Consider the following 18934-nt stretch of genomic DNA (forward strand, 5'->3'; position numbering starts at 1 on the left):
GGCATGGAAGAAGTAAGGGGAAAAAGGAGGAGGAACAAAGATCCACACACAGGTCTTCTTACCCCGGAATCCCAACCTCTGGAGGAAGAAGGAAGTCGGCCAGCTCCTTCTCCCTCCTCTTCCTCCTCTTTCTTACCTCAACCTTCCAAAGGCCGTGGGAGAACTAATAAGGGAGGAGAATGAGGCTGAGAGAAACATGATGAAAATTAAGAACAATTGCAGGAGGCAATTTCCAAAGATGAAAGAAAGCAAATACTTGGGGCAGTGAGCGAGAAGAGCAGAGGCAGGGTGAGGTAGGGAGTGTCAGAGCAGGGGTAGGGTTTCAGTGGGCTCAGTGTGTTCACTGGACAGAGGAGCTTCTCCCTCTACTCATTTGCCCCAGCCCTGGAATTGCTTCAGATGGGAAAACCTAAAATAGAGCCTGACATGGTGGTACACACCTTTAATCCAAGCATTCAGGAAGGCAGAGGCAGGCAGATCTCTGTGAGTTCCAGGCTAGTCTGGTCTACAAAGTGAGTTCAGGATAGCCAGGGATACACAGAGAAACCCTGTCTCTAAAAAACAAAACAACAACAAAAAAAGAGTCCTAAAATAATAACACATTTTGAAGTTCTGTCAGGAGCTGGGGTTGTACCTCATGGTAGAGCCCTTGTTTACCATGCTTGAAGCCCTAGGTTCAATCCTCAGCACTACAGGAAGGATTGAGATGAAAGGAGAAAGAAGGCCAAGGACCTTGCTCTCTCCAAATAAGCCAGATTTCTGAACAGGAAGGATCCCTTGGTTGCTTGTGGTTCTCCTGAAAGAAGTTTATGATTTCAATAGCACCTTTGCCCAAGAAAAATGCAGTTCTATTATGGTCTATAGGAGTGCTTCTTAGGAGGATTGACAAAATGTGATGAGAAAAAAATATCAGCCTGAGGGCTAGAATTAGAACAAAATGAGACCGTGGATTTGCTGGGAAGAACTGAGTTTGAATATACCACCATAGCTTGGCTTCAATGGTGTCCTTTTGGGTAAAAGTTTTAAGAGCAGTAACGCAGAGCCTTTGAAAAGAGAACAGTAATCCAGACACCCTTTAAAGGATATGTTCTGAAAGGTTTGTATATTAAAATTCAGAAAATCTCCCAGCACCTATGTTAAAGGGTAGCGCCTCTCTGGTATGCACATTTGTTTTACAGCATTAAGGTTTGGGTTTTTGTTTTTCCGGGAGGGCATAAGGAGGTTCAGTGGGTAAATGTACTTGCTGTGCACACTTAGACCTGAATTTGATTTCCTGAACCCACAGACATGTGGAAGGAGAGCAGGGACCCTCACAAAGTTGTCCTCTGACCTCTGAACACATGATGTGGTGCATATGCCTACATACATACATCATGCACACACACGGTAATAATAAAGGGAGAAAAAAATGCAAAAGTTTGCTTTGAATAGAAATGGGAAAAGTAAGAATTAAAAAAAAAAAAAAGTCTAGGTTCAAACCAAAATATTCTTTCCCAAAGCAAAACGACTTTTAAGTGAAATCAACCTACCTGATAGCTCTCTGGGCCCAGATCGATGTTAATAACTTACAGAATCTTCATCAGTGGATGTCACAGTAGGGTTTGTGTTTGCATCTATGTGCAGTTTACCCCTGCCAGTATTTTCACAGTATTGATCAAGAATATTCCAAAGTCCTTAGAGGGGAGGGTGCCGCTGGTGCTGGCCCCTGCCTGCTGATACGCTGTTCCACACTGCAAGACACCAGCAATGCTCATTCGATGACACTTATCCTCTCGTGTCACAGTTTATTCCTCTGCTGGATGCCAGCTAAGAGTCCTGAGCCAATCAGAGATGCTGATGGAGAGGGTCGGCTCAAGAAAATCCACCCGAATGACGAATCCTGCCTTTGTGCATCCCTTTGTTCTGTAGCCTCCTGGTTGTTTTCTTGGTTTTGTTTTATGTTCTTTTTTTGGGGGGAGGGGTAAGCATCTTTTAGTTATCCTCAGGGGCTTCAACCATCTGCTAAGGACTAAAATATTTAGTTTTAGAATGACTAAAACATTTCAGCACACACACACACACAAATCTCAGTGTGAAGGGGCAATGTGTGTCCTTGCTTGTGTCTGAAAAGTATGGACAAATTTAGAGCTCATGAAGACTTTGACTAAATGTTCACTTTAGAGCAGAAAAGAAGTATCAAAATGCGTAACAGGCCAAATCAAGCATGAATCACTTTTTAATGTTTTTAACACTTATTTAGCGCTGTGCAAGTGCACGTGTGTGGCACCTGTAAAAACCTACATGTTTGCATGTGTGTATACCTGTGGAGGTCAGATGATAGCCTTCTCCTTCCACCACATACATTCCAAGGATTGAACTCAGGTCCTCAGACTTAGAGCCAAGAGCCTTTACCCACTGAGCCATCCCACTGACCTGAAAAATTGTCTTCACCTGACATGTACTTTGTGTTTCTATTAAATGTATTTAATAATTGCAAACAGAGGGCACCTATTCTAAATTTCAAACACGTGCTCATGAGAGTTTGGGTTGTATAAAATAGATATGGCTTAGTAATAATTAAAATCTAACTAAAATAGGTTGTGTCCTACTTTTGTCTGGTGATTCATAGAGCCTCAGATAAATGTGTCACCAGCAATAAGCTCAACCAGAGTTCTTTCCCTATGGAAGAGGAGGTGGAAAAAGTGCAAGAGGCAGACGATGAGGAGGCGTGCTCTGGAATGCTGTCTTCTGGACAGGGCGTGGCTATCACACTCATGAACTTCCGGTAGCTGACGTTACCTTCTCGAGACCTGTACGAGTTCAAGCTAACCAAAATTCCGGCAGGGATAGAGAGGTGCTCTCCAGCCCCTGCCTTTACTGAGGAGCTATTGGAAATTGACAGCTGCTGGGGGAGGGGAAGGAAAATCTTTCTTCTACTGGTAGATGTCCCCTGCTCCAGGGGACGGCCCCACACTGTGCACATGCGGGCGATGGCGACTGGACTTTGTGGTTATCAAAATAAAAATTTTAAAAATGAAAATTTAAAAATGAAGCTGGGAGGAGAAGGTATTGGAAGGATAAGAGGAAGCTGGAGGGAAAACGGGAGGAACATGATTGTCTTTCCTTGTACACATGTACTAAACTCTCAAGAACAAAGAGAGCTGTTTTTAAACAGTAAAATAAAGTATGATATTCTCTTAAATAAAGACCTTTACCATTCAGATTTCATCTGGCAAGACAAGAGGAAAGGGTAATTGCTCCTTTGTCACGCTGTCTCTTTCTGGGTGACCTTTTTGGCTCAGGATGAACAATTTGTACACATTACAGTTAACACCGGGGCCACAAAAATACATTTAAACCATTGAAAATGAAGTAATCAGACCTCCTTAAACATTTCACCATCTGGGCAAATAACACTCCGGGAGCCAAGACTGTTACCTAAGAAAATTTTTGAGTGTGTTACCCTAGCCTTGCAAGGCAACAGGTAGGTGGATTTCGTGCCAATTAGAAAGTGTTATGATTGGCATGCTTCTGGGAAACTCTAAAACTGCACTTTAATGGAAACGCTGGCTATGGTCCCCAAAGTACATTGTGGGGCCTCTCAGAACTTTAGAATTGAAGCAACTGAATGGAAGTATTCATCTGTGGGGAACTCAGTCCGGTGGTAGGTGACGCAAGGGTTTTGGCTGGTGTCTTGGGTCTTTATCTGGTGCCCTCTTTTCACAGGTCCCTTCATTCTTGGATCTGATAGAACCAGGGCTGACGTGACAAACTCAACTTCAGCTCCAAGATGGGGGCTACGAGGACAAGCGTGAGCCTGGAGAGCCCAGGTATATTAGGGTTCCCAAAACAGCGAATCCCCTAGGCTCCACATTACAGCACAATGCTGGAATTCTGCCAGCAAGCCAGGCCCCCAGCCATGGGAGGAAAATAAATAACATCCAACTCTTCCCAACAAGTGGGTGACGCAAGCAGCCATTTGGGTTCGAGGAGCCTCTAGAATCATTCTCAGTGTTTTGGGCTTGGGTCTATGGCACACACTCTGCCCCGGGCCATTCTTGTCTTGAACTTTTAGGCCTGGGTGTATTTTAATTAAATTGATCCCACATGCTTCTTACTTGTTTAAACTGAACTCATCAGTGATGTTTTAAAAGAGAGATCTAAGGGCCAAGAGGCCCTCTGAGCCTGCTTTTATGAAACCTTTCCGTGCCTTTTTTCTTAGAATCAGGAAGCCACATTTAGACGGTGACAACTAAAATGTAAGCCCCAGGGACTTGGGACTGGTTCCAAATGTAACACCTTGGAAACCGACAGGTTCAGAAAGGACAAGGCGAGGCTTCCCTGCCTGTGTGTCTCAGGGAGAGCTGAGCCCATGCTGTGCTGGGCCTGGGTCAGTGCTTTTGGCTGCTCCATCAGTGTCCACACGCAGCACCTCTGTTCTGCCCTGTCTCTGTTTCCTAAGCCTCCTCACAATCAGTGTGCCCGAACTGGGGGGTGCCTTCCAAGCTCTGCTCTGCAGAGCTGAAGGAATTCGCCCTTTTCTCCAAGCTTCCAAACTGAAGCCTTTATGACACTTTGGGTTGGTATTATTAATGCTACCTGAGCCTCACTGTTAGCCATGGTTTGGGATGGACTTAGTTTTAGTTAGAGGGGGAAAACATGAGGCAGAGCTGTGTTGTGGGAGTGAGAAGACAGGCCAGGGTTGCTCAGATGTGGGTGGCCTTGCTTTTTTTTTATTTTATTTTATTTTATTTTATTTTATTTTATTTTATTTTATTTTATTTTATTGCCTCTGCAGAAGAACATGAGAGCCTATGGATTTGGTGGTGTGGTACCCCTTTAATCCCAGCACTAGAAGGTAGAGGCAACCAGATCTCTGTTAGTTGGAGGCCAACTTACTCTACATAGTAAAGTCCTGTCTCAAAAAACAAACAAGCAACCCCCTTTTTCACAGACACATCTACACCTGCAAACAAAACACATACACAAAAGAATCTATTGCCTATTAACCTTGGGGTCCATGGTTCAGATCTGTGTATCTTGGAGGCATTTAAATACGTCACCAAGAGGTGAGACAGAAGCCTCCACAGCCTGGTCCTACAGATGTGTCTTTGGGTCTCAAGAAACACATTTTCTACTTCTGTCACCTCCTATCCACTCCTGGGACTAACCATGAGGGCAGCCATCTAATCTGTTCTCTTCTCTGTGCCTTGTGCTCTTTATCTCCGCTTGAGGAAAACCGAGAGCTCATGATCACGGAAGGGATGACAAGATGAAAAGTTCTGGAAGAAACTGCACAGGGGCTGAAGGCAAGGTAGCCTGCACTTGGGCCCTACCAGTCTCTCTCTCTGTCTATCTCTCTCTCTCTCCCTCTCTCTCTCTTTCCCTCTGACAATGCATCCTCAGCTCTGCTATTTATCCATTTTTTTAATAAATCTTGGTTCCTGGGCCCAATAGCATCAATATCTAGGAAGGAGTCCTACCAAATCAGTTCTCCTTCTACACATGGTCATGGGCCACTTACTGGTTTACAGGGGTTTATCTCTGCCCTCTACCCTCTGCCCTCTGCCCTCTGCCCTCTGCCCTCTTCACTCTTCCCTCTGAAGAGTACCCACAACAGATCACAAAAGAGAGCAACTGTAAGAAAACTTGGAGCTGATGCTGACCCTCACTTCTCCACAGTCCTCATTCCTCAGCCCCCCATCTTTCACCCCCTTGGTTCAGTTACAGAAGATGTCTCAGTCCCCCCCCACAGACCTTCCCAAGCCGATGCACAGATTAAAAACCAACCCCAAGCACTAAATTATCCACGATCTCAAAATTAACCAAACACAATATTTCTTCAAATATTTAATCAGTCTGGATACCTCTGTCTTCCAACCCAGTTTTGGGTGTAAAAACTCTTAAGAAAGCATGATTGAGGAGTCTTCATAGAAACTGGACTAAGATGGAGGGAAGGCTGGGGTTGGAAAGACTGAATATAACGTGTATCTGAGGCCTTTTGAAGGAATTCTACCACTTTAAAAACTCAAAATGAACAAGAAAAGGTTAAACAGTCATACAAATTTTAAGGACAACTAAAACTTCTTTTATACTGAAAATACCAGACGTGGTTTTAAAATAGACTCTTTAAAAACCTTAGATCCTGCTGTGGTGTGTTTCCATAACCTTCTCAGCACACGCAAGAAGCAAACTAGCTATACCCAGCATTCCTCATGGGCTCATGGGAGCTTTTGCAAAGCAGCAATGCAGCAAGAGATGGAGGAAGGAGTGGAAGAGGCGAGAACAAGCCGCTCAGTCTTTGAACACTCATACCCCAGCAAACCTATCTATTTTCTTTGAAAAAAAAAAAAAGCCTTGAAGAGTCACTGGCAACCTCACATCAGGGGCCAAGGAGAATACTTTTGGATAACTGCATCATGGGAACTGAGGGCAGGATGTCCTTCAGAGTGACAGTCTACAAGGTAGGGGTCAGGATGCTGGGCTGACACCCCAGGGAGATGTTCAGCAGGAAAGGTGCAATGTCTGTCTCGATCTCATTCTTGCTGGTTTCCTCTCTCCTCCTGTCCCTTGGTGCTGGTGAAAGGCAGTGTCGGAGGCCTCTGCCCGAGCCTCAGAATGGATACTGCGACACATATATCCGCAGTCGGATCACGGAGCTGCCTCTGAAGTTGATGACAGTGTTGACAGTGATCATCTCCAAGTCCAGCTGGATGTCCCGAGGCCCTTTGATGGGCCGTGTCATCACCAGGGTGGCACTGATAGGCCCTGTTTGCTGTGGACAGAACCCAGGGGGCACTAGTTAGAAAGAATATGATGTTAGCAAAAGGAATGGCTGGTGGCACAGCACCCTGAGCGAGGATGCTGTCTGGCCTGCTTCAGGGAAGCTGAGGTCGCCTGGGTACCTCAGTGGTGCTGAGCTCTTTCCCAGCTTTGCCTGCCCTTTACCTGGCAGATCTCACCTGAAAGGTCCTTTCCAAAGGCAAGCCTCCTCTGATTCCCCAGTCTAAGGGAGACCCTGCCACAGGGCCTTTAAGAGCACATGAGAGGAAGAATGTATCACTATATAATTGTGTATGCTAGGGCCTTGGTCCATCTCTGTATCCCTAGAACACAGCCTGGTGCCATTGTTTAGAAGCATGGACTTTCAGGCTCCACCCATGAGCTATTGAGCCAGAGTGTGTAGCTTAACAGGCTCCCGGGTGATTGGCAGACACACCAACAATTAAAAAGTGCTGACCCAAAAGCACCAGATCCCGGGGTAGGGATGGGGGCCAGCTGTCCTTCTGTAAGGTCTACTCCAAAGGTACCTCTCATTATTCTGTTCTATAAACAAACAAACTGAGGCCCAGTGGGTTAAATAATTGCTTGGGGTCATCCAGGGGTAGAGCTGGGGACTTCTATTTGGGTGTTCTACCTGATTGCAAACCTCAGCCCTTTTTTCATATTTCAGCAATTATTAGAAGAGACCATGGGCTTTGAGTCTTGTCTCTTGTGATGCCCTAAATGGAGGTTCTCGGGGCTGACGCAGCAGACAGATACAGAGGAAATAGCACGAGGGAGAAACACGGACAAGCTGGATTACCACTTCCCAGAAGCAGCAGTGCCCAGAAAATGAAAGGAACAAGCTCCTGAAATCAAGGAACTTGGCCCGGACAAAGGCACAGCACGTATTGACTTTGTCACCATAAAGGGAGGGCATCCCATAAGGTTTGGTACCTCCCCCAAGAGTGGTCACTGGTATGACAAAGGTGGGGCCAGTAGACAGGTATAGGCCAAGCACTAGGCCTTCCTTGTCCATCAGGCTATCAAGCAGTTAAGGCCATGCAATTTCCTCCTGGCACTGGCTTTCAGTATTTACGTCAGCAGCCACGCGATTGGTATCTGCTTGTGCAGAGGATCCTACAGACTTCCTTCCCAGCCCTTTCAAACCCCAGAGCCCGGGGCCAAGACTTCAGCAGGAGCAGCCATTCAGGGAAATGGCCACGACATTCTCAGATTCATTCATTTTGTCAGTTTTCACTGTTTTGTCTCAACAAAGGCCGAGGTTGTTGTGGACCTCGACCTGAAAATGGCTGAGAGGACAATTTGCAGCAGAGATGGGTGTCTGAATTGGGGGTGGAGCAAGGAGAAGCTGCCGGGACAGTCTTTTGAGCAGTGTCTTGAGTGTATGAAATAGCGCTAGCTCCTCCCATCCAGAAGTAGCCTTGGAAGTCACTGAGTGAAGACTGGCAGGGCCAGAGCCATTGCACCCTAGAAAGGGCTTGCCCACAGCACCTGGGAGTAGTTAAGTGCTGGGACTGAGGGCAGCCACCTCCCCACCAAATTCAGCTTCTAGGACGTTACTAAAATACCTGCCCTATGAATCCTGCTCATTTGGTGGCTTTGGTGACCACTGACTCAAAATGATGGCGCCAAGGCTGGGGACATATCTCAGAGATGGAACACCTGTCTAGTATGTGTGGGGCCCTGGGTTTGATTCCTAAGATCTTACACACCCCAAAATCATGGTCATATGATGCCAGGCATTTGGCTACAACTTTTGCCATACGCTGTAAATAGGTTAAGAGTTAGGACCCTTATAACCTATAAGGTCATGAGACTAGTGCAATCCTAGAGCATCTAAAAGGCTTGTTTTCAATAAACAGGTCTTCTGCCTCCACATTTCCCACCGTTGCATGGCATGCACTTGGCTATGTTAGTTTGTGCCTCATGTGCCCCTCAGAGTGTGTGCTTGGGCAGAAGCCATATTCTGTTGTCTGAATTCAGTGCCTGGCTCAAATCTGCATATAAGTAAAGGCACAAGAGGAACACAAGAGAATGAATGAGGAAAGAGAATGGAATTGATCCAAAGGAGAGTGGGCTGCAGACAGCCCCCCCGCTATCTATCACCATGGACTTTGCCAGGCAGAATTTGGCAAAGTCTACACTCTATAATCCTTCTCTTTCTTCTGCACCACCAAGCCCCCAATGCCAATACAGGCTTCTGTCCAAGCGCCTCCTCTCTTGACAGACTGCTAACAGGGTTCCAGAGGCTACGCCTGTGAAGGTGCGCATGCATGCATCCCTACGTGTAACATACGTACATACGTATATGCACCTGTGAGCAAATATGCACACATTTCCACATGATGTGTGTGCGCGTGTGTGATTGGAGGGGTATACGCCTTGTCTGCTCACTGGAAAGATGATGCTCCCAAGAGCTTCTTGTAAAAACCAATGAACCTCAGTATGGAATGGCTACGTGATGCTCCAGACATCTGCAGAGCATTCCCAGCTTTTCCAAGCTCTGGGAGGGTGTGGCTTCCTTACAGCTGCGGTAGTGGTAACATTGGCAACAGCAGGGCCTGTACAATAATTACACTCACTGAATGCTTTCTATTGCCAGAGGATGCTCTTCCGAGACCCTTCCCCCAAAAGTAAGTCAAACTACCCCACAGTCTAAAGAGGAATGTGCAGGTCCTGAGGAAGGACTGCCAGCACAACCGCCACCTCACCACTGTAAGTCTGTGTGGACTATATAGTGCCAGAAAGAGAGGTTCGATGTGGCAAGTAGCCAACCAGAGATCCTACCGCCCACACAGGGAATAAAAGATCCAACACAGTGTAGCAAGAGTTCGTGTGTCTGTCCCAGAAAGGGACATGACTCCTGGCTACAGGGAGGAAGGCATGGACCCTGGTTGCTCATCTCACCCTTTGCACTATCTGTGAACCATGTCCCTAACCCTGGAGAGTCCAAAAAGCAGCGCTAGCCTAGTCCAAAAAGCAGCCTCACTGAGAGGGGAAGAAAATGTCTACAAGGACAGCTGCACCAGGGGCAGGCAGAAACTTGACTCTGAAGAAGATTGGAGGTTGCAGTTTCCATGTGAGTCAGTGAGGACCTCGGTGAAAGAGAATGAGACAGGTGGACAGTCATCAAGGGGTGTCCCTGGAGCCTTCCAGAAGCTGAGATGTCACCTAGGTGTGTACAGGTCTGGGGCATCAGGGGAGAGAATGACAAACTGTCCTACCTGTACGTTTGAAGACACCATTCTGGATTCCACATGCTGTGCTAAATGAATGACTTCAGCTAATCCTAAAGCAAACAACACCAGGATCTTCTCTAGAGGCTAGGAAATGGAGCCTGAGAGCATTTAGATAACTGCCCAAGAGCTATCACAGGTTAGGGAAAACCAGAGAAGGTCAAGCTACAGGACTCAGCCAGGCCATAATAAGCACAAGTGAGTGGTCTCCCGGGGAAGGCCCTGAGCTCTGGACGGCCTTATGTGCAGAAGCCCATTTTTCCCACCATATCCAGGGCCCTGCTCTCAAACCCGTGCGCTCGGCATCAGCTCCTGCCTCTAGGCTCCTGCCCTGTTGGAGTTCCTGCCCTTCAGTGAAGGACTACAATGTGAAAGTTAAGCCAAATAAACCCTTTTCTCCCCAACTTGCTTTGGTCATGGGGTTTCATCACAGCAATAGAAACCCTAACTGAGACACAGTCACCAGAAGCTAGAGGACACAGGAAATGCTTCTCCTCTAAAGAAGGGACATACAGCTCTGCAATGCTGTGGTATACATGCAGAAATCATGTCAGACGTTTTGATTTCCAAAAGTGTGAGAAAAAAATATTTCTGTTATGTTAAGCCACCAGGTTTTGAGTGATTTGCTACAACAGCCACATAAAGGAATACCCTAACTGTCATTTGTGAGTGTGTGTGTGTGTGTGTGTGTGTGTGTATGTGTGTGTACGTGTGTTTGTGTGCTTGTGCTCATGTTCCTGTAGGTGCTGTAGCAGCATGGTCTGACGCTTTGTATTTGATTGTTAATTATTGTGCTCCCTGAGGTCTGTTTACGAGCAAACTATCCCCAAATGCTGCTGTGTAAACTTTCCTCCAAAATTATTCCTGATAGGCTAAATAAAAGTCTTGCACCCCTGGGCAGGGCAGAAGTGAGAGGCAGAGCTAAGGTTCTTGGGCTTTGAGGACAGAAGGATCACAGGAAGGAGAGGGACAGGGAGAGGAGAGAGAAGGAAGCAGAGCTGCCATGAGATAGGTAAAGAACCTTGTGGGACAGGAGGAGGAACTCTGAGGATTGGCATGGAGGGAAGTGGCCCACATGGAAAAGATCTGCAAGTATTTGTGGAATTATGGGAAGTAGCCCAGATAGGAATGATTAAAGCAAATGGCAGGGGCTGTGGGGCTGTGAGTTAACAAGGTTGATTAGGGGGTAATATCTGCCCAGCCCCAGGTGAAATGAGGCTTTAAAATTCTCTCAGATGTTTGTGTCTTTTATTGATATGGTAGCAGGTTAATAACCACTGTAACAACTACAGGCATTTAATAATAAAATTAATATCCTATTTATTTTCGGTAACAAGGTGCTATGTATATGTGTGTACATGCATGTAAAACCAGAGGTCAATATCAATTGTCTTTCTCTTTCTCAATCGCTCTCTACCCTTTTTTTCCCCCGAGACAAAGTCTCACCATAGCTCTGGATGGCCTGAATCTTGCTATGTAGACCAGGCTAGCCCGAACTCAAAGAGATTCACATGGCTGCTTTTCTGCAATCTGAGTGCTGAGATAAAAGGTATGTGCCACTATGCCTCGCTCCACTGCTTTTTTGAGACAGGGTCTCTCACAGAGTCAAAAGCTTACCGATTCAGACAGGCTATCTGGCCAGTGAGTCCCAAGGATGCCTCTGTCTCCACCTCCCAGCACTGAGATCTCAGGTACATATTGCCCTGGCTTCACCATCCAAAACTGGTCATCTACAAATGACACTCTAGAACCTTCCCCCGGGGCAAGAGTCTATCATGCATGCTACAATGTGACAAAGATGGTTCTAGACCAGTGCCTGTAGGAGGTAAGTCACTCAGGGACGAAGAGATGAGAGGTCCAGTCATATACACAGCACGGTATTAAAGGTATATGCGTGGCATGGTATTGAAGCTACATACTTTATTTTAAGAAGTAAACACATTTTAGGACGTGTGCTATAATATTTTCAAACTTTCTACCGTGTTCTATACCTGAGCTATTTCATGTTATAGCTATGGGTGCTAAAACAACACTTGAAATGTGACAATTTCCAGGAAATACCTTATTCCGCTTTAATTCGTTTGGATTTTAAGAGTGCCAAGGTCTACTGTGTAGGCAAAGTCAGTTGAGTCCACACCTGAGAACTATATATTTTTTTCTTTTATTGCTGGCACGTAAATATTATGAGGATGGCAATTTAAGATTTTTTTTAACTCTGTGTTCTCAGCTTCTAAATATGCATAGTAGGTATAGAATATACTTATCAAGTTAGTAAATTAATGAATGTGTAAGTGAAAGTGTGGAGTCTCCTCCATAGTTTTGAAACTAAGACTGTGGCATGGCCTAACTTCTCATTCCACAGAGAAGGTTCCTGAGACACCTGAAGGAAAAGCACCTTTCACAAGACCATGAAGAATAGGATAGAAGCAAGTCCTTGAGCACTGACCTCCCACCTCCTCTCTTCTTTCCACACATCCCATCTGATCTATAGTTTAACCTGTTCCCATGAAACAGGATTATAATCTAGAGCACACAAGGTTGCTATTAAAGATAGAAACCACCAGGTAGAGAGTAATAGAGGAAGAAGTAGAGAGCAATAGAATGAAGACAGTCAGCATTGACCTCTGGCCTAGACATGTGTATGCACGAACACATAGACATATACCACACACACAAAAAGACATTGGCCTCTGATAAAGACAGAAGTCATTGTTAAAGATGGTGGCCATTTTTAAATATGGCAGCCACAGCTCACACTCCCTCTTACCCGCATGTAGAACTCTCGGCCCTCATTACCAGATTTGATCTGGAAAATATAATAGGCACCAGGGTAGCGGGTTGTTGCTTGCATCTGGAAGATGTCAGCAGGAACAGAGCGTCCTGACACCACATCCATGTCCCGAAACAAGATGGTAAATGGCTGGTCTCTGCAGCCAGTATTCTCAGCAGGGCACATACAGCGGCTGGTGAAAGAGAAATCACATAAGTGCTCAGCAAATCCTTCCCAGGTGTTCACTGCTCTTATTCCTCATTTTAAAACAAATCCAGGTTGTTAGCATGCAGTGGAGCAACTGGAGAACATCTCTGCTCCTGGTTCTAATCTGAAGACTCTCTAGAATGCAGATGAGATCTGCTTCCTAGACAGTAGCCTTCCCTGGCATCAGATATTCTGGCTGCTAAAGGATTTGATTGTATCTCTGACCGTCAGAACGCTGGAACATTCTCCAACGTACTTCACATGTGTCATGTATTTAGACATGTGATGATAGTCATATATTCCTCACTTCCCAGTCAAGGACACTCCTTAAGAATCCTTAAAAGTGGAGGCTGGAGAGTTAGGAGCAGTCAGCAGTTAGGAGCACCGGTTGCTCTTCCGGAGGACCCAGGTTCAATTCCCAACACCCTCACCGCAGCTCACAACTCTCTGCACTCCATTCCTAGACATGGCAGCTCACTGCTGTCTAATGGTACCTCCATTCCCAGGGTGATCTGATGCTCTCTTCCGGCCTCTTCAGGCACCAAGCATGCAAATGGCAGATAGACATATATGCAGGCAAAATACCCATACACATTTAAATTTTTGTAAAGAATATTTTAAAATGAAAATTACATTAGACTAATGGTTCTCAAGGATCCCTTACATTCTCTATTGCACTCAGCTCAGTATGTGTGAACTATAATGGAACCTTTTTATCCAGTATACAAGAGACCAGAACTCACTGGACACTTCAGAGATCCAATATTAAGTAACACCGTGCACTCTAGCAGTTTACCTTTTAATAGGAGAAACATAAACATTTAAACACAAATATTTCTAGTATAAAGCAGATGCTTGCAAATCCTGGGAATAACATAACCTAACAGAAAACCACCAGCATCTGTTGCCAAGGAATGCCTGTTAGGGATTCCTGCTGCCTTAGCCATCTCTTTTTCCCCTTTCCCCCATTCCAGAGACTTCCCTAATGGAACAGAATACACAGCAGGGGGTAGGTTGACACAAAGAAGCGTCTGGACCTAGGATTTAGTTTGGAAGTGGAGCTGACAGTCTCTGCAGGTAGATCAGACCTCAAAGTAACAGTGTTGACCCAATGACCTCAAAGCAACGATGCTGACCCCTCAGTGCTGGTCACTCTGGTTCACATCTCCTCTCACCTGGGCCTCTGTGCCGGCCTCCTGACAGACTGCCCTTTGTCAGACTAAGTCAGATTACATCTGCCCGCTGCACACTTTTCAGTGGTCACTTGGTGAAGCATGAATGAAAACTGAGTTCAAGTTTGGGGCTCCATGAGCTCCCAGAGCCTTCTGGGTTTGTCTTCCCTAACCCCAGCTTTCCCAGGCCACTGTTCTTCACACTTCCCTTGGGGAAATAGCTCGACTTTTTGTGGTCCTCATAGGCTTGAAAGCCACCCTGGCCTTAACTGCCTTTACACCTGCTGTTCCCTCTGCCCTTCCAGTCCCTTGTTTAGTTAACATCAGATCAACTTCCCGCCCTACCCAAAGGTCATTTTCTCAGTGGGGCCCTTAGGTTCCCAGAACAGGTTCAACTTCTTTCTTTTTCTATAAACTCCTTACTCGGTCTATCATTTTGTTCTCACTCATACACCAATTTTTTTTCTGTCTTTCTCCTTTTCTAGACTTTTGGTGGGTCTCAGGAAGTCCATATATACAGAATTGAGCTCAAGCTGGATTATAGAAGGATTTCTTGTGATTAGATAAAAGCCATCGGTCCTCAAGAACTTGTGGAACAGGTTTTCTGTCCCCAAAAGGACTCCCTCCTCCACTCCCCTTCCCCCCACAGCTACTTGTTCCCTGAATGATCTGTCCACCCTCTGCTCCGCTTTCTCACACTCTCTCACACTTTGTCCTGCTCTTTCACTAGCTCTTCCACTATTTTTTCCCCCACTCTCTGGCTTTTCTAGCCCTGGCTTTGCTCAATCTGTTTCTTTTTTCTCTCTGCTCTGGACTCTTCCAGATGTTTCTGGGTATTTGCTCTAGATCCTATTCACAACAAAAAGCTTCCCCCTAATGGAGCAGTCCTGTTGATAGTTTCTTTACCATGCCTTCTCCCCCGCAACATTAAGCCCCACAAGAAGAGCAAAGCCACAACACCTAGCACAAAACAGGGGCACCACTAATAATTAAACAAGCAAAAGAAGACAAAGAGTCATCAGAGTATCATTTTGTAAAGGCTGCACCAAAACTAGCCAAGTCAAAATATCCCTGGTGCCAAAATGATCCCATTAAAATGTCACATGTCAGAGAGAAAATAATTGTTTCCTCAAAGAAAATTGGAAGAGGGAGTGATGGCTCCCAGCTGAAGGGGATCATGAACAGCTGGGAGAGGGGCACTGAGCAGAGATCTGAAAGACGGGATGGGCCTGGCCACACGGAGATGGAAGAAATGCCTTCCATCTGGCAGGAAGTTTGTGCACAAAAGCTGGGAGGCTGGGCTGGCTGGGTGTTGGTCAAGGTGAGAGCAAGTCCTGTTCCAGCTGGCAGGAACACAGGACTTCTGAGCAGGCAAGGAGTTGAAAGGGGGATGGCCATCACATGGGCCTTGGGGTTAGAAGGAGGAAGTTACCAAGTTTTTTCAGGGCAGAGGTTTCACTGCTAACATCCACTCAAGACTTGCAGTTGGACGAGATCAGTTCCTGGCCAGACAAACCCAGAGAGACTCAAGCATGGAGAGTAGCCTAATGCTCTATTGGGCTACTTGGGGATTTGGAACCAGAAACTGGAAGGTTCCTGTTCTAAAAAATTTCTTGGAAGCACAGCTCATACTAACAAGTGACAAGGCCTCCGAAGGAGCCCCCAGTCCTGACTTTGTGATCTTTTGTCCATTTTCTTGTTTTGTTTTGTTTGTTTGTTTGTTTTGGTTTTTCGAGTCAGGGTTTTTCTATGTAGCCTTGGCTGTTCTGGACTTGTAGATCAGGTAGGCTGGCCCAGAACTCACAGAGATCTGCCTGCCTCTGTCTCGGCCTCCCAGAGTGCTGAGATTACAGGTCTTGAGCCATTCTAATCACAGCAGGAATCACCTTGGTAAAGCGCTGAGTCTTCTTTGAGAGAAGAATGGGTGGGTGTGACTGGCCCAGTCTTTCAGCACAACTGTGAGCGTTTGCGGTTGCTGGGGGGAAAGGGGCGTGTAGCTGGCCGGGGGAGGAAGGCAGATGTACATGTATGTGCTGTGTACGCATGCTCTGCATGCAGGAAGAGGTACTGAGATGGACCAGCAGGGGAGGTGAGTGGGATGCGGTTAAAGAAAAAGAAAAGAAACACAGAGGACTCCAGGCCTGCAAAACATACCCCAGTGCCAGCAGCTTGTTGAAGCTGCCTTCTCGACGTTACCATTAGCCCTGTGATGATTTAGTAGCTAGTCTGCCTTCAGGACTTGAGACACCTGACTGGGGCAAGCTAGTTACCCGTGGGCATTGAGAAGTCCATAACTCTCCAGCAGCTTAACCACTCAGAACAGTCCCTTCATTTCTCCTGAGGCTTACCGGAGAGGCAAAATCACAGCCCTCTCCCAGCATTACTCTCCTGCATCTGAGCCTCCTCGCACTAAAAATCAGGGGAAGCTCTGTGTGCCACATTTGAGAAGCTCATCTCTAAAAGACCCCGTGTACCTGGAACTTTAATTGGTAGGAGAATCAGATTTGTCCTCTCTGCCTCTCTCATGGGTAGCTTTCTAGATAATCTTCCTATAGCTCTGGCACGCATGGGGTGGGCAATAAGAGAAGAATGTAGGCAGGCACCGAACGCTGGCATCACAGAGGGAGCAGGCCAGATCTCCTGACTCCTTGGCTCAGGAAACTCCTTTATGAGATACTGACAGCATCCTGAGCCAGGTCCCCATCCCCCTCCACTTCCCCAGGACTAGTCTTGACTTACTTATCACCAATCAGCAGATAAGGCTCCTCACAGCGGATGGGATCAATGCATTTGAAGCCCCCCTGTAGATTGTAGCAAGACTGCAGTGGGGTGCAGGTGTGGTTCCGGTGCTCACACTCATTGATATCTGAAATGCAGGGCAGAGAAGAGCACGGTGTTAGCCTAGACCGGGTGTTGGGGGTGTGAAGGGGTGAGAGCCACCCGCACCTTGTTATCCAATATGGCAGCCATTGGCTTCACACAGTTGTCGGGCATTCAGACTGTGGGCAGTGAAAATTGAGTTGCCAGATTTCTCTGATTTAGTAAAAAAAAGAAAGAACTGATAGTATTTATATTGAGTATGTATTAAAACTCCAAAACGTTTGGACCTACTCCTTTAAATAAAATATACTATTAAAACTGTCTGTCTTTATTTTTTCTTTTTAATGTGGCAACTAGATGAGGTTAGTCAGATGGCTCATGTTTATAGTTACTCGTGTGACATTTGCAATGCCCGGTGCCACCGTTGCTTGGCGTGGGTCTAAGGTTAATAATAGGGTAGTCATTCTGCAAGACCCCCAGTAGCTATCGTGGGAAGATGCAGCCTTTTTATATTCAGGGTCTGGACCCTTGAGGGACCCAGCACTTGGGTACCTGAGGTCCCCCAGCATTCAATCTCTAGGAAGTCAGAAAAGGCCAGCTGGACAAGCTGCCTTTAAGGCAACATGAGAGAACCATACTGGTCTCTCAGTGGAGCCTAGCTACAAGAAGCCTTGGTTAGGCCCGAAGCAATCATTCTTGGAACTGCAGAGCTCCATCAGCCTGAGAAGACAGAAACCATCCCTCAGAAAGGACCATCGGCCTCTTCAGAGTTCATTAGAGACATGTAAGTAGCCCATGTCCTGGCCAGAGGACAGGTTAGTCAGGGAGAGGAGGGAGATACCCATTCGGACATACTGCCCAGAGCTGCCAGACCCCACCACACCCAAGCCTGCCATCTTCCTGAAGCAGCAAGATTCTGCAGGAGGAGCTACCCAGAAGCCCAGCTGAGTCAGCACCATGCAGCACCTCTGGACAGTCCTTACCCTGGCAGCTTCGGTTGTCTTCCAGCAGGACGTAGCCTGCAGGGCACGAGCAGAAATATGAGCCCGGCTGGTTCACACATTCATGTTGACAGAGGAACTCGGAGAAGCTGCACTCATCCATATCTGAGAGTGACAAGGTATAGCTGGTGTTTATTTTCACGGACTAGCTCCAATGCCCACTCTTCCCTAAGAGAAAACGCCTTCATTGCTATGAGGGTGCCGGTTTACTTCTTGATCACATCTACTGATGAAGAGCTTATCCCTTATGAGGACACCCACTGATATCTGGATAGGTCTACCGGAATGACGAGGAGCAGAGCAGGGCACGATGTCTCTGGTGGCCTAATTGCTTCATATGTTTCCTAGGACAAGTGATACAGCAGTCTCTAGCCAGCCTGGAGCCAGCCTGCAGAGGACAGCTGTGGGCGGCATTATCCGTAGAGGCTACCATTAGTCTGCATAGACTTTGGCAGCTGACACAGGAGCAGGCTTTCCAGAAAAGCCAACCCTTCGTTGCACACAGAATTTGGCAGTGGGGCCCCATTTGCGCCTCATTGGACAGGCCTGCCAAAGAAAACATGTTTTTCTCGCATTTGTTGTTTTCCAAAAACTCGCTTTCACTGGTTTCCCCATGTGACACGTCCTCGGATTGCTTTGTAACTTACAGACCTCCAGTGAGTGGCTCAGATCACCCAGAGAGGGTGTCGGCATGAAGGAGGCTGCTGCTTTGTCCTTGGAGAAGCCACGTGTCATCCAGCTAATGCTTTCTGTATTCGAGAAGGGAACCTCTCTCCATCTTTCTGAGCTGTCTCCCAGCCATGGGTGAAGAGGCAGCGGACTTGGGATATGCCCACTAACTGGAATTAGCACACTCCACACTCCAGTTTTTCAGAGAAATCCGGGGACTCTCGCCCCAGCCCATCATGACGTCCAATCACCAGTTGTTTCTGTGTAGATTATAAGCTCCATTAATTTCTTTAC

At 46.6% G+C, this 18934-nt stretch overlaps 1 protein-coding gene across 3 annotated transcripts in view; it reads right to left on the reverse strand.

The window, feature by feature from the left end:
* Positions 1 to 5816: 5816 nt before the first annotated feature.
* Fbln5 (fibulin 5) overlaps positions 5817 to 18934 on the reverse strand; it is a 71294-nt gene continuing 58176 nt past the window's right edge. For 2 of the 3 annotated variants that reach the window (XM_021650207.2, XM_021650206.2), the window contains exons 8-11: positions 17954 to 18076; positions 16890 to 17016; positions 12769 to 12964; positions 5817 to 6754 (exon numbers count right to left, since the gene is read on the reverse strand). In XM_021650207.2, the coding sequence (XP_021505882.1) occupies positions 6593 to 6754; positions 12769 to 12964; positions 16890 to 17016; positions 17954 to 18076 (608 nt within the window). In that variant the 3' untranslated portion in view covers positions 5817 to 6592. The remainder of the gene's footprint in view (positions 6755 to 12768; positions 12965 to 16889; positions 17017 to 17953; positions 18077 to 18934) is intronic. The other variant, XM_060388058.1, reaches the window with a different exon arrangement.

This window comes from Meriones unguiculatus, chromosome 7, assembly GCF_030254825.1.
Source record: "Meriones unguiculatus strain TT.TT164.6M chromosome 7, Bangor_MerUng_6.1, whole genome shotgun sequence".
NCBI lineage: Eukaryota > Metazoa > Chordata > Mammalia > Rodentia > Muridae > Meriones > Meriones unguiculatus.